Source organism: Propithecus coquereli, unplaced genomic scaffold (genome assembly GCF_000956105.1).
Source record: "Propithecus coquereli isolate 6110/MARCELLA unplaced genomic scaffold, Pcoq_1.0 Scaffold25, whole genome shotgun sequence".
Lineage (NCBI taxonomy): Eukaryota > Metazoa > Chordata > Mammalia > Primates > Indriidae > Propithecus > Propithecus coquereli.
In genome coordinates this window covers 5886216-5901761 of record NW_012148063.1, presented here as the reverse complement: position 1 = coordinate 5901761, position 15546 = coordinate 5886216, and the positions used below count along the sequence as shown (strand labels likewise).

The following is a 15546-nucleotide window of genomic DNA, read 5'->3' as shown; positions in this document are numbered from 1 at the left end:
AACATCCTCTCCCTCATGGCACAGTATCTTGTGGCTTCTGAGACACCTTTGACCTCACTGGCCATTTTTGCCTGTCTCCTTTGCTGGCCCTTCCCCTGGCCGACCTCTGAACCTCAGTGTCCAGTGGCTCATGGACTCCTCTCTTCTCCATCTGCGTTCAGTCCCTCAGGTCTCTCATCTAGTGCCTGGTTTTAACAATCTGTACAATCTGATGATCCAAACAGTTAGCTGCAGCCCTGACCTTCAGATGTGCCTCTTAACTGCATATTGTGCACCTTCACGTGTGTGTCTCACAGGCGTGTCAGACGGCCCATGTCCCAGCCAGAACCCTTCATTTCCTCACCACCTTCTCAACTTGCTCCTCCCTTGGTCTTCCCCGTTTCAGTAAATGCCACCATTGTCCCAGCCTTCCAGTTCAAACCAAAAATGCAGGTGCAAATCCTCTGAGTCTCTCATTTCCCTTCATTCCCGTCAGCTAATTCAAGCAAGTCCTGCTCGTCAGCTCTGCTGCTGAACACAGCTGGCTCCTTCCATCTCTCTCCACTTCCATCCGTCTTTTGCTTAGTGCAAGAAAGAGTTTCCTGTCTAGTTTCCTGGCCTCTTCTTTACTTCCTGTAGAATTTTTCTTCACACAGCAGCCAGAGATATTTTTAGAATGTAAGTCAGATCATGTCACTCCTGTATTTAAAACCCTTCAGTGGCTTCCCGTTGAAGAAGGAGTATGTGATGGAGACCACCTACCTCACCAACCTCATCTTGAGCCACCAGTCCCCCACCTCATCCATCCCTCTGCGCTCTGGCCTTGCCAGCCTCGTTCCTTCAGCACCAGGCTTGTTCCTGCTCTGGGGCTTTATTCTAGCTTTGCCCAGGAAGCTCCTTTCCCAGGTCCTTGTACGGCTGGCTCTTTGCTGCCATCCAGAGTTTCAACCCAGATTTATTTCACCCCCAGAATATTATACACACCTCAGAATATTATAATTATTATACACATAATTATAATTATATATGATTATAACATATAATTTATATTTATAATATATAAAAATATATGTTATAGTATATGAATATATTTATAAGTATATTAATAATATAATATATAATATATATTAGTATTAATGCATATATAAATATTATCTATATGTTATATATATTTAACATAAATATAATATCTAAATACAATGTATAATTATTAAATAAATAATATATATTATATATAAATTATAATATATAATTATTATATATTATATAATTATTATATATTATTATTATATTATTATAATTATATATAATTATAATTTCAATTGAAATTATATTGATCATTTTCTTGTTTTATCAGTTTGTACCTTTACAAGCTATAGTAAAGGATAGCAAAAAGTGTAAATGCTGTAAGAGTGGAGACCTCATTGAGCTTGTTCATTGTATCCTCCGCACCTGTCACAGTACCTAACCCACAGGAGGTGTTCAGTAAGTATTTGTTGAATGCAATCTGATCACATCACCTCTACCATTTCAGTGGCTCCCTCTTATGAGAATAAAGTCCAGGCTCCTCGGAATGGTTTATGAGCTCCCCATGTGATCTGGCCTCTGCTTATTCTTTACCTCGTTGGTTCTCAACTGGAGGCAAATCTCCCCCTCCCCAAAGATGCCTGGCCACACTTTTAGTTGTCATAACTGGAATGGTGCTACTGGCATCTAGTGGGTAGAGGCCAGGGATGCTGCCAAACATTCCACAGTACATAGGACAGGTGCCCACAAAGAATTGTCTGGTCCAAAACGTCAGTAGTGCTGCAGCTGAAAGTCTAGCTGTGTCTCTCATGAGCCTTCTGTCACACTGGGAATTCTGGCCATGCCGAAAGGCCATGCTCTTCCTAGCCTCTAGCCTCTGAGCTTTGTACTTGCTTACCCCACCCCCACCCCCACCCCCGGGAGCATTTTTTCCTCTCCTCACCATTCCCCACTGCTGACTGTTCTTTGCCCAGAGTCTTAGGTCAAATTGATTTTTAGGCTTTACAACATGGTGTCCATCTGTTTTGGCGGTTTTGAGTTTATAAAGGTACCTTAGCTTTCTACCTCAAATTGAAAGTAATTTCCGTACACAAACATTTTCTTCATGTCATTTTTTGGATGAACAAAGCTGTTTCTGAGGACTACAGTGTGGCTTCTATTACTTAAGCCAATCACAGGGAATAAATGGAGTGCATAAAACAGCACCCATGCAATTAGAATCTATAGCTGTCAAGTTAAACCTCAATTTTTAGATAGATAGGATTTAGGGTACTTAAATACATACTAATGAATTTTAATTTCTTTGTTTTTCATGTTTTGTACCACATTGGAAATTTCCTTTTTTTTTTCCTTTTTAGTGATTAATACAAGTGACTCTTTTACATTGCATCGAAAATTATGTATAAGGTGATACTTTTAAAGAAAAATGTGATTTGGGTAATTTATTAGAAGAGCTTGAAAATAAATTCATTTTCTAATATTTAAATGCTGTAAATAGGAAGCTGATCCCAGTGTTGCTTTTTTGAATTAACTTTCTACCTTTACTCTACCTGCAAGGCAGACTTTGTGGCCCTGCTTTTGTCCTCCCTCCAGCTTTCCCAGTGTTGCTGACAAAGGAAAATACTTTCATGTACTGGTATCTGTAAAGACCCCCATGTGAGAATTACAACGTTATACAGATTTTAGCATCTATGAGCAATATGATTAGAGCCCACTATTTTGTTTTAAAACTACAATTTGCATTTAATGATTTTCAAATCACAAAGATGACTTTTAAAATAATTGTGTTTATATAATGTTCTCCTTGCATGCTTGTGGATTTCAGATCAGCTTATAATATTAATTAAAACTACTTTCATTTCCTCCTTTTTTCCCCAAAGCAAAGGTTTTGTGTGCTGATTTTCTAAAAGCTTTCCAAAGAACAAAAATTTTAAATAACTTTAGAGGATAAAAATAATCTCTTTGCCAGTGCAAATTTGTTTTGCTAGGTTTCTAGCACTACAGGTTTTTTTTTTTTTTTGGCATGTTTTAACTTGGTAAAGATAAGTATTGGCTTTGAAAATAGTTAAGAAATATTTTACCTTATCCAAGGCTTTATTTGAAATCTATGCATCAACCTTGCCATGATGCCCCAAACGGGCACCACCTCCCCATTTTACTTACCCCTGTTTTCAGAACTCTGGCACCAGGTGGGTTCTCTAGCCTGCCCTTTCCATCTCTCTCTAACCTTTTAGCCCTCCTCTAGCCTACTCAGTTTATAGTTATCTACTCATTCTTTTCTACCACAAACATGTGAATCCGTACTCATGTGCCCAGCTCTGTTCCAGACGACAGGGATATGCTGGTAAATAAGAGGTGATCCCTCTTCAAGTGACACATTCATAAGTATTTTACATTTAATTGTGTGCAATAAATCCTATAATGGAGAGAGGTACCCAATACAATGGTGACATAAGAGTTTAAAAAGTCAATTCTGGGCCAGGCGTGGTGGCTCACGCCTGTAATCCTAGCACTCTAGGAGGCTGAGGCAGGAGGATCACTTGAGGTCAGGAGTTCGAGACCAGCCTGAGCAAGAGGGAGACGCCATCTCTACTAAAAATAGAAAAATTAGCCAGGTGTGGTGGTGCATGCCTGTAGTCACAGCTACTTGGGAGGCTGAGGCAGGAGAATCGCTTGAGCCTAGGAGTTTGAGGTTGCTACGAGCTAGGCTGATACCACAGCACCCTAGTCTAAGGTAACAGAGCGAGACTCTGTCTTAATAAATAAATAAATAGTCAATTCTGCTTGGGAGATTGATGAACATTTGCGAGAGGATGGAATATTAGAACTGGACTCCTAGATAGAAAAGGGAGGATGGTAGAGCTGGGCGTGAGAGTCCAGGTGAAAGGAATAGTGTGACTTGGGTGCAGCCGTTCTTGGTCCAGAGACCTGCTGGTTGTCTTCATTTCTGCTTCCTCCGTCCTAAGTGGTGTAACCAAAAGTATTAAGGTGTAATGCTGCCATCAGCTGTAACACTGTACTGCATTTTGAGTAGATAATTTGAGTTAGGTTTTCAATTCAAAAGGAATAATGAGCCACCTAAGATAGAAAGTCATTAGGGAGCTGTCTAGCTATATTTGGCTTTCCACATCTTTGAGTAGACCTAAATCCACTCTGGAGGTCATGTACATCTCTTCGTCTTTCTTAATGCATTCCTTTTTATCTTGAGACTTCTCACGCCTGTAATCCTAGCACTCTGGGAGGCCGAGGCGGGCGGATTGTTTGAGCTCAGGAGTTTGAGACCAGCCTGAGCAAGAGCGAGACCCCATCTCTACTAAAAAAAATAGAAAGAAATGATCTGGACAACTAAAAATATATAGAAAACAATTAGCCGGGCATGGTGGCGCATGCCTGTAGTCCCAGCTACTCGGGAGGCTGAGGTAGTAGGATCGCTTTGAGCCCAGGAGTTTGAGGTTGCTATGAGCTAGGCTAACGCCATGGCACTCACTCTAGCCAGGGCAACAGAGTGAGACTCTGTCTCAAAAAAAAAAAAAAAAGAAAAAGAAAAGCCGCTTTGTTTGGTGTATTTTTGTTTTGGAGAGTTCCCCCCCCCTCAAAATTGATCTAGTTGTGGCTAAGGGGAAAAAACTGAAGAGGCAGCTATCATAGAGATTGTATTTCTGAAGAGGCTCAAACTCTAGGACGAAAATTATAGATAGAAGCCATCTAGCTAGGAGTCTTTATGTCCTTGAATTTCGTGTTCAAGAACACTTATTTTGGAAAATGACTGGTCACAGGAAGAAGGTGGGAATAGACATCAGGTTAAAACATTTGAAGTTATGTCTGGGATAAAAGAAACAACAGCTGTCAAAAGTTGATCCTTTTAAAGGTTCCCTCTAAAATGCTGGCCACAATTAAATAAAGATGATCACTTCTAAAATTCCAGTTTTTAATTTGACAAATGGTTCCCGTAAATCTGGCCACCAGTGCATAGAGCATTCATGTATCTGGTGGTCTTACAATTTCGTGTGTCATGGAGCTTGTCACTCTGTACCATCTAAACAGAGTGTCTAACTCCTCTAGTATGGAAAGTGAGTCAACACGGCCAGCAAGTTACACTGAGACAGGACTGCAGGAACTCCACTAATTTCCACACTTCCCCACCTCTCACCAACTCCTCTGCTTACTGTTCCTCTCTTCTTGGACTACATTTCCATGGCAAAAGAATGAGAATAGCTTTTCAAGTCCTGAATATAAATAATTCATTTTGTCAGGATTCATTATTCTAAAACTGAAGGGTTTTTTTGCTGACTGTGAGGGGGTTATGTGTACCAGGGAGCCCCGTTGGGGAGAGCATACTGCTCTCTTAGAACACGAGAGAGTGTTTGACGAATCATTACACAGTTACAATTCTGTTTATAAGTGGGAAGAAAGTGCTGTTTTGGGGCTTTTGTAGTTTATTGGGTTTATTAGGGTATACATTTCATCAGACGTAAAGTTGACACTTACTCAGAAATTCGAAAAGAATTTAGTTCATGAGAGTGCCCAGAGAACTGCAGTGGAGGTGAGGCATACTGATGCCATGTTGTACTAGGTGGTATTTTATTTCCCTATTTTAGTCCATAATCTGATTTGTACACTGGTTAAAAGTTGCCATTTTAAAAACATTTAAGAGATAGCTTCTTTTTAATAGAGGGTTACATCACCATCTTTCTACCTGGGAAGTCGTTTTTAATCAGGACTCACAATCACAGGGTTTCCTGCGGCATGAGAAAGGCTCAGCATCCTCCTCCTCCAGTGAGATTTTAGTATTGGAGTAACTCACAGTTGGCCCCTTCCCCGGCTGCCAGACGGCGCTGACTGTGGGTCCCGGTCAGGCCTGGCATAAAGGCAGTGGAATCCCACCTCTCCCCACTGGGAAGCGCTGCAGCGCGCTGTGGGGAGACAAAGCACACGCACCTGTGCTTCCTGGCAGGGGACGGCTCAGAAGTCTTAACCTTGTTTTCATCTCTAGTTAACAGAAGCATTTTCATTTGGCACACATACTAAAAATAGAAAATGAATAATTCCAGGGGTCTGGGAGTTGGCCTGTTAAACATGTCACATGTTGATGAGAATCCATGTTTGTAAACATAACTCCAGGATTCACTTCCTAGGAAAGAAAGCCTTTCCCCCTCAGAGTGCGCACCTGCTGAGAGCATGCGCAGTAGCGGTCTGGGGGGGGCGTGGCCTGCGCAGCCGCAGTGGAGGGCACCAGAAGCGTCCAACGGTCACCAGCTATCTTGGCCTCTCCACGTTCTTGCCTGCGGCCTTTGTCCATTCTCTTCCTCCGCCTCTCGAGTGAGTGGCCATGAGCTGGGCTGTGGCAGTTCTGCGGGCCAGCGGGAGAGTGAGCTCTGCGGGAGCAAATTTCCCGTGCCGGGTGATGGCTCTGAGTCTCCATGGTGAAGCCCGCGGCCCGCTCAGGGGCGCCTGGCTCCACACCCCCGCAGCCAAGATGGCGACTATGAAGAGTGAACTGATGAAGAATTTCACTTCAGAGGAGCCGGTTCGCCACAACAAGGTCTCCATTGTAGGAACTGGGTCAGTTGGCATGGCCTGTGCTATCAGCATCTTGCTAAAAGGCTTGAGTGATGAACTTGCCCTTGTAGATCTTGATGAAGGCAGACTGAAGGGTGAGACGATGGATCTTCAACATGGCAGCCCTTTCATGAAAATGCCAAATATTGCTTGCAGCAAAGATTACCATATCACTGCAAACTCCAACCTAGTGATTATCACAGCAGGTGCACGCCAAGAAAAGGGAGAAACGCGCCTTAATTTAGTCCAGAGAAATGTGACCATCTTCAAAGCAATGATTTCCAGTGTTGTCCAGTACAGCCCCCTCTGCAAAATCATTGTTGTTTCCAATCCGGTGGATATCTTAACTTATGTAGCCTGGAAGTTGAGTACTTTTCCCAAAAACCGTGTTATTGGAAGTGGCTGTAATCTGGATACTGCTCGTTTTCGTTTTTTGATTGGGCAAAAGCTTGGTATCCACTCTGAAAGCTGTCATGGATGGGTACTTGGAGAGCATGGAGACTCAAGTGTTCCTGTGTGGAGTGGAGTTAACATTGCTGGTGTCCCTTTGAAGGATCTGAATGCAGATATAGGAACCGATAAAGACCCTGAGCAATGGGGAAATGTCCACAAAGAAGTGATTGCCAGTGCCTATGAGATTATTAAAATGAAAGGTTATACTAACTGGGCCATTGGCCTCTCTGTAGCTGATTTAACAGAAAGTATTTTGAAGAATCTGAGGAGAACACATCCAGTTTCCACCATAATTAAGGGCCTCTATGGAATAGATGAAGAAGTATTCCTCAGTGTTCCTTGTATCTTGGGAGCAAATGGTATTACAGACCTTATAAAAATAAAGCTGACCCCTGAAGAGGAGGCCCATCTAAAGAAGAGCGCAAAAACACTTTGGGAGATTCAGAAGGAGCTCAAACTTTAAACTATCATTCTGAAATTATTGAAGAGATAGTAGATATAGGATTGTATATGTCAAACCTTTGAATAAACTTAAATTCCTAAAAGATGGAAACGGCAAAGTGGGTGGAGTGACTTCCTTGTTTATTTAGCATTCAGATGCTGGATGATACTTAACCTTTTTACAGTTCCCAAGTAACTACATGAAAGAAGCTGTTTACGGTGCCTCTGATGTGCCAGTACTTGCCTTGTATGTGTATGTAGTTGCCTTTTGGTCCCCCTCACCAAAAAAAAGCAGGATGTAGGTGTTTCTTTTGTTCTAGAAATTCTGATTCTTTTCATTAGATACATGCTAATTCTTTCACTCTGGCTGGCTTATACCTAAGTTCATTTATATACTCTAAAAAAAGCTGTAACCTTCTCTGCAATGTAAAAATAAAAGTCTGTACACACAGAAGTGCTTTTTGTAATGGATCCATCGCGAGGCTGCTTTCATTCCCTTGGGACAGCCTGTCAGCTAGACCAGCAGTCCCCAAACCTTTTTAGTACCAGGGACCCGGTTTCATGGAAGACAATTTCTCAACAGATTGGAGAGGCAGAGCTCAGAGGGTGATGCGAGCAATGGGGAGCGGCTGTAAATACAGATAAAGCTATGAAGCTTTGTTCTCCTACTGCTCACCTCCTGTGTGCATGCTCCTCCCCCCAAGTTTCATGGAAGACAATTTTCCATGGTGGGGGGGGGCAGATAGTAGGGGGGGCAGTGGAGGTCAGTGGCCCAGTCCCTAAGAGGCCACAGACCAGTACCAGTCCATCAGCCAGGGGTTGGGGACAAGCTAGCTCATTAAAAAAACATTATGAAATGGGGGTTGTAGCTGCATGTAGGTCATGTATGTGTTCATGCATGCACGTGTGCATGTATACGAGCAAAACAGGATAATTAGGTTAAGATATGAAAATAGTGAACAGATTGTAGCTGTTATAAATATGTTATAGCAGTAAAGTAGAAAACTTTTACAAAAAGTCCTGACAGGTTCTATAGTTACTGTTATTTATTTGGCATGGAAAGGAAACATCCCTAAATTTTGCAGTTTCTGTTATAAAAATAAAGCCTGACTGAGTGAAGATCATTTTAGAACTGCCTCTGAGAACCTGACCTGTTGCTACATTAAATTAAGAAGCACGTTATAAATTGTTCTTCCTGGGCTGGGTTTTAGCAGCCGAGTGGGCCCTTGGCTCTAAGGCCCTAGGATCATCCCTGTTGCACAGTTTATTTCATACTAACCGAAAACTTCTGCTTTGAATTGTGCCTTATTGTTAATCACTGTCATAAAAATTGGCCATTTTAATGAGTACTTCAGGGACTGTATTCCTCAGAAAGTTACACATTTGCTTTTTATTCCTAAGTCAGTTGACTTTAGTGCAGATTCTGGACTCTATGCATGTGATACAGTGAGGGTTTAGGAGAAAGGAAAGATGCTTGTCTAACCTTAAATGATAGTACTGGTAACTTAAAAAATAGGAAGCTGAGATTTAAAAATTCACATCAGCCTTCCTAATGCAACCGAGTATTTAAGTGAATAATACGGTATGCTCAAACACATTTCGTCTCAGGATCCATGTGGCTATCGACAGGCCTAGTCAAAGGTGAAAGAGGTCAGCGTCTGTTCTCTAAACCAAGCCAGTCCTGCTTAGTTGGATTTTATCAAATAGACATAGGACAGTGATCCTCCCCAAAAAATGACCCTTTACCATGCTGATTAGAGCTCACATACTATTTTATTGAAAACATCTAGCAATGTTCTCACTTCCCACAGTGTCATATAATGAGACTAATTGATGTGCTGAGCTCCCTGAAAGTGGGAAGGGTGGTGATTCAGTTGTTCCACATGGTTGTAAGGGCTTTTAGAGCTCAACTGCATGGAGTTCCTTCTCCCTCTTATTGGGCCCTTGAGTTTTTATTCAGCTGTGTTTCAGCCAAATTTAATGTACTTATTATAGGGCATCAGAGCAATGCCTCAAGTCTATTTTATTTCTCTTCACCACTTCCATCAGCTAGGATAGGCTGGGTTATGCTGCAATAAAAAACAATCTCCAAATCTATGGTTTAAAATAACAAAGGTTTATTCCTCACTTGTGTAAAACCCTCTGTGGATTTAAGCAACTCTCTAGGAAAGCAACCCTCCACGTGCTGTCTCAGCACCTCAGGTTGCTTTGATCTTGAGGTAGCACCACAGCAAACACAGAGTTCCATGATTGCTATGGAAAAGGAAGAGAGGCCTCGAGAGTTGAATCCCTGCAATTAAGCGTTCAGCCTGGAAGTGACACACGTTTCTTTTGCTCACATTTCATTAGCCAGAACTAGTCACCTGGTTTCCTAACTTCAAGGAGGTAGGGAAGTATATCCCCCCTATATCCAGAAGTAGATGAGTATTGGCTGTTGGTGAACATATATCTATCACCGCATTCAAAATAAAATGGTCGCCACTATGAAAGGTATAATATTTTTTTTAAGTCATTTTTAGTGAAAGCTGGTACATGGGTAGAAGTGATAGAGATACTTAGAGGTACTTTTCCAGGTCACAGAACCAGAGTGTCTGTGGAGAAAGAGTGCTAAGCATCAGTCAGACAATTGTACTTACAAGCCATGTCCCCATGGACAAGTTAACCTCTCTGACCTCTGGTTTCTCACACGTAAAGTGGTGGTCATACTTCCTGCCATATAGAATTTTGAAGGTTAAATAATAGCAAAATGCTTTGTCCAGTGCCAGGCACGTAAGTGATCCCAAATGGCAGATATTATTATTCCTGTTCAAGTAACATTTTTACAACCTAACTATACTTTTTAATCTCCTGGTATCCGTATTATATGGTCTTATTCTGTTGTATTTTATGAAGAAGCTGAATTACCAGATTCTTGAAAATTAACATTGACACTGTAATCATTGACATACTTAAAAGCTTTTTCACAAGTAGATCCTATAAAGCTTTCATCATTTTAACCCCCAGCACTGAGGCCAGCAACAGTCTTGCACTGGCAAGTGAAGAAATAAAAGCTAAATGAGCTGGTCAATGGCAAAAACATTTCAAAACTCAGAACTTTTAATTCTGATACTTGCCTATTTATTAGAATTGATGCTATAAGGATTCTCTGAAATGAATTAAATTGGGAACATAACCCGAGCTTTTAAGTAATTTTCAGCATACCGTATATTAGACAAAACGCTTTCAAGTTGTTTTTTCCCGCCAAGACATGCATGGCAAGCGTGCAGCAGTGCCCCTGTGCACAGTCACACGCTGCGGAGTAAATGCACGGGCTGTGCGGTCAGATCTGGGTTTTGCCCACTAGGACACTGAGCACATTGTTCAGTTGCCTTAAGCTTCTATCACTTTATCTTAAAAAGAGGGATAACATTTGCCCCACTTGGTCATTATGAAGGTCCAATGAGGAATATGCCTACAGTAAGGACTCTCTAAGTGGCATCTGGGCTTGATCTCACTCCTGGCCTACAGGCTACGTGACCCTTCAAGAAGCTGTTGAAGTGGGATTTTTAAAGGCATAATCTTGAATCTGTTCTAATACCTAAAAAGCTGATTGTATCCAATCTTTAGAATGTCCACATGTGTGACAAATTACATGTCATCCATTTTTCCATTTGTCATGGCACTCCATGTGAGCACTACCACCTTACACAGTGGTACTTTCTGGTAATATTACAACCCAGCAAGCACTGTTGGACGCTAAAACATTGGGCCTTAAGGATGAGGTTCTGGGGACAGACAGCAGGCTCATTGCACTGGCAAGTACCATTCAAGCCTTAGTCTTTATGGAGAGCAGCCCCTGGAGGTGTTCCGGGACAGGCTGTGGCAGGACATAGCAGCCCTGCTTCTGAGAGTGACCCTGTTAGCCACAGCAAGGAAAAATTCTCCCAGGTCAGAGGAAAGAGGGAAGAGGAAAGAGAGAACTACAGGGAAGAGATACTAGAGTTTGGAAAATGCTTCAGAGAACAACTGCGTTGCTGGATGGGGACTCTAGTTCCCAGCATGCCCCGTCTTCACCAGACTTCTGGGGTACAGGGCAGAAAGACAGTTCTGTGGCAATGGCTGTGATCATTATGAGGAAATTCAGTACATTTACTTTATAACCAAATTTGCTGAAATGCATTCAATCCTTAAGTCTTTTTTTCAAGCACATCTTTAAGCAAGGAATATATATAGAATATCAATACCTTTTCTGAACTAAATATCAGGAATTGACATAGGTGGAAAAAAATGTGAAGATTTTCATTTACTATCTATGAAATATAAATAGTACAAGCTTAAAAACCTCCTGTAGAAGCCTCTTGTCTAAAGCAACCTAAAGTCCTGTTTATAACTTAAATGTGTACTCTGTTTGCATTTGCACAGCTGTAAAATTAGACAATCAGTTCCTGTCCCGCAGTCTGAAGCCTATCTACTCCAAGTGGCTGTTTTTCAGATATGATTGCTTCTAGTGGTTCGGTTTCTCACTTACAACCCTGGGAACAAGTATGTAATATAATATTTGGGAAATGAGTGTAAAGAAAAAACTCAGGCCAAGAGGAGGAAATGGAAACGCAGCCGTGCTGAAGGAAGCACCACCCTGACTCTCCTCCCCTGGCCTCATCTGCGTTTCCCAACCTTTCCTCAGCGACTGACCACGTTCCACATGCCTGCGAGGGAGAACGTAAATGGTTCCGTTCAGGTCTTGGCTATCTGACACCCCATTTGCAAACTGTGTCATCTGGCTTAGTTGTAACAGATGTTTGGGAAAGGTGAAGGGAACCAGGCGGCACATGGCAAACCCTGGCCAGAGAGGTGTCTGGTTTTCAACTATGAAAGTCTGTGCAGAGTTCCTCAGTGGGAACACCAGTGGTGTTTTGAACAAAGCAAGTCTTTTTGTGGGCCATCCCGGACATTTAGAATCTGAACCCCGAAGCACCTCCCACCCTCAGGCCAGATGCCAATAGTGGTTTACCCTGATTGTGACAACCAAAAACACCCCTCCACAGTTCCAGCTGCTTCCCAGGGATGCAGCGCTGCCTCTAGTTGGGAACCTCTCTTGTAGGATTAGTCACAGTGCGAACTAGAGGGCCACGTGGAAGGAGGTACGGGGAGAGAAACACCTGTGGATGTGTGTGTCTTCAAGATTGGCACCTGGGTCCAGGACACTGGGATGGTTGGCACAGACCTCCCACAGACAGCATGTAATGGATAACCTTACATATCTTCCAGGGGCAGAATATTTAAACCAAAATGATATATAACTACAAAGTAATGCTTTTAACAATTACACCATAATGTTTATATCCCTGTGAGCTTTGTTCTTGGAATACAATGTACACATTTTGATAATGCTGTAATGATAACAGCTAATACATGATAACAGCTAATACACTGGCTAGCGTTGGGTGCTTTCTCTCTCTCAGTCCTCGCAGCTCTGCAAGCCGTAGTTATTACGTCTGTTCCACATGCGAGGGAACTGCGGCTTAGAGAGTGTGCAGCTTTCCCAAGTGGTGGAGCTGCGATTTGGTCTGTCTGATACCACAGTCTCTGCTACAGTCGCTGGAGTAAATGCCTAGGATTTACAAGTCCCAAACAAGATGCACTCCCTAAATTTGGAAACAAGGTAAAGATTCAGCCTCAAATTTAAATAAATAAGCATCAACATAAAAAAAATAGCCGACTCTCAAAATAACCACTCTAAGAAATGACTTGCTTGTTGCTGATGAGTCCCGGGTGCTTCACGAACCTGACCAAGGAGATCTCCATCCTCAGAAAAGTGTGGCTGGCACATGGATGATGGGACAACACTGTGATGCGGTGCCGCAGTGCTGCGAAATAGTTTCTGCAGAGCAGGACCATGTGGATGAAAACCGATGGATCCAGGAGTGTCGTTACTAGGACTGTCTAATGTAAAGATCATCCAACTCCCTTAAATTAGGATTCCCCTCCCTTACGGGGCTGCACAACTTAGGGGACCAGGAGCTCCAGGTGAACCATGATGCTGTGTTGAGACCACGTGGTAAGATCTCCCATCCACCTGCTCTGACTCTCGGATTCCAAGTCAACTTCTGCTGGTAAAACTCCTACATAGATTTTTTTTTTTTAACATTGTCTGGTACATAAGAACATTCTAGTTTATCTGCCATTCCTTGATTTATTCTTTATTAAACTCCTGCTAAGTATCTTCTCTCTACCTTTTCTCTCTGGCTCTAAAATTTTAACTTTGAATGACCTAAGTGTATTCATAGGCAGAAATCCCATCCTCATCTGCATCTTTATACATAAAAGCCAAGGATGCTTTCTCGTCCTCTGGTAGGGAATAAATATGGAGGGCTGACAATTTAGGGCATGTTGCCTTCCAGATCAAGAGTAAAGTTTTACGTTATTTAGATAATAGATTTATACTTAGAAGAAGAAAATAAGTGTAGTTCATTTTCCTCCAAGGTAACTATTTAATAGAATATAGTCCTTATCTTTTCTTGGTATTCCTTTGCTCTGCACTTGTGAGCAGTGGAGTATTATCCAGTCAGGAAAGGTGCCGTCTCTAATAGCTTTGGCTGTTTTCTCCTTCTTTTAACATTTGATGACTATTTTCTTCTTCTAGATGAAAGACTTTCGAAGTAAAATGCAATCAATATTTCCAACGATTCCCAAGAACTCCGAATCAGCTGTTGAGTGGGAGGAAGCATTAAAATCCAAATGAGATGAGCGTGGATGAATTCCAGAACAATTGTTACAAAAAGGGCAGTGCTGGAGACCATGGCAGCTGAGGCACTGGGACTGATTTCTCAGGAACAGGGGCAGATTCTTGACAGAACCCATGGGATGGACAGTGTTTGACCTCCTCATCAGAGGAATGTGTGTGTGTGTGTTGGGTGAGGATAAAGTTCTCCCGGCATTTAGAAGACTATTTAAAAATGGTAATTATAGGGATAACTTCCTTATGTGGATAAGATCCCAGAGGAGATGCTTCTGTTCATGACAGTTGAACCAAATTTCGATTGAAACCCAAGTTTTGTACTTTAAAAAAAAGTTTGTAATAAAAATATGATAGAAAATCTTTATAAACAGATTCCCTAATAGCAATATGTCTAATTAAATGAGTTTCAGGAGCCTTTCTTGTCAGTGTATGACTGTCAGAATTTGGAAGGCTTGTTCCTGGTACCCAGACTCCAAAGTGAGTTAACAGGTAAGTCCTGCAGGGCACGAAATGGATGTAGCTCTGTCTTCCTGGGTGCAGTCTTGGGGTCCCAGCTAGTGCACACATGCTAGTTATCTACCTGATGGCCTCACTTGGAAGCCCCATAAATTCTTAGGACAAAAAGCCAGTAATGGATTATGATAATATAAAAAGGTATAATTGGACTAAAATAATAATAAGGATGCTATCAAAGGCATAAAATATACTTTCTTGAGAAGTTGGTCTGGATCCCTGAGCACTGACTGACAACTTGTAATTTTGTCTCAGTTGTCAAAGTAAAAACAGCCCAGTTCACCTATATTCACCTGAGTACTGAGTCTCAATAGTAAGTATTTGGTCCCAGCTCTCTAATGAAGCTGATATGATAAATTCTTACATACTCACCCAACTCTCCTGTCCTCCATGATCTCTTACAGAAAACATGTGGGGAATAATGTCTATGTGCAGTTATTTTTTACTGGAGATTAACATTTTTTAAAGAAGAGAAGTACTTTAATGTGTCAATATGTCCAGAAAAATAACCTATAGTTGAATATCAGTTGTGCAGTTTTCTTATAAAGGCTCTAATTAGCAATCAAGTTTAATAAAGTACATCTGAAATTTCTCTGTTATAATGCAACCTTTTATTCTAAGGGAAATTTTTAAATGAAATGTCAAGTACATAATGTAACTTTTTTCTTTAGACCATGTTACCCTGTTAAAATTGCCATATTGTTAATTAAACAGGTGTAATAGGTATCTGGGATTCATGTGTAACCTGTTAAAAATCCAAGAATAAAATGAAAGGATTGTGAAACTTATCAGTACATGTGGAGTAGAAAAAACCTTCTCACCAGTCTTTCATTTCTAACTAAATCTCCTCTACGAAA

The 15546-nt window shown here is 41.5% G+C and overlaps 2 protein-coding genes across 2 annotated transcripts in view; both read left to right on the top strand.

The window, feature by feature from the left end:
• TMEM242 (transmembrane protein 242) overlaps window positions 1-15202 on the top strand; it is a 31520-nt gene extending 16318 nt beyond the window's left edge. Inside the window, exon 4 of the mRNA XM_012646794.1 lies at window positions 14081-15202. Within this exon, the coding sequence (XP_012502248.1) occupies window positions 14081-14179 (99 nt within the window). The 3' untranslated portion in view covers window positions 14180-15202. The remainder of the gene's footprint in view (window positions 1-14080) is intronic.
• LOC105812373 (L-lactate dehydrogenase A-like 6B) lies at window positions 6267-7480 on the top strand. Its single transcript, XM_012646793.1, has one exon. It carries the CDS (start codon window positions 6335-6337, stop codon window positions 7478-7480), a length of 1146 nt encoding a protein of 381 aa, XP_012502247.1. The 5' UTR covers window positions 6267-6334.
• Window positions 15203-15546: the final 344 nt, after the last annotated feature.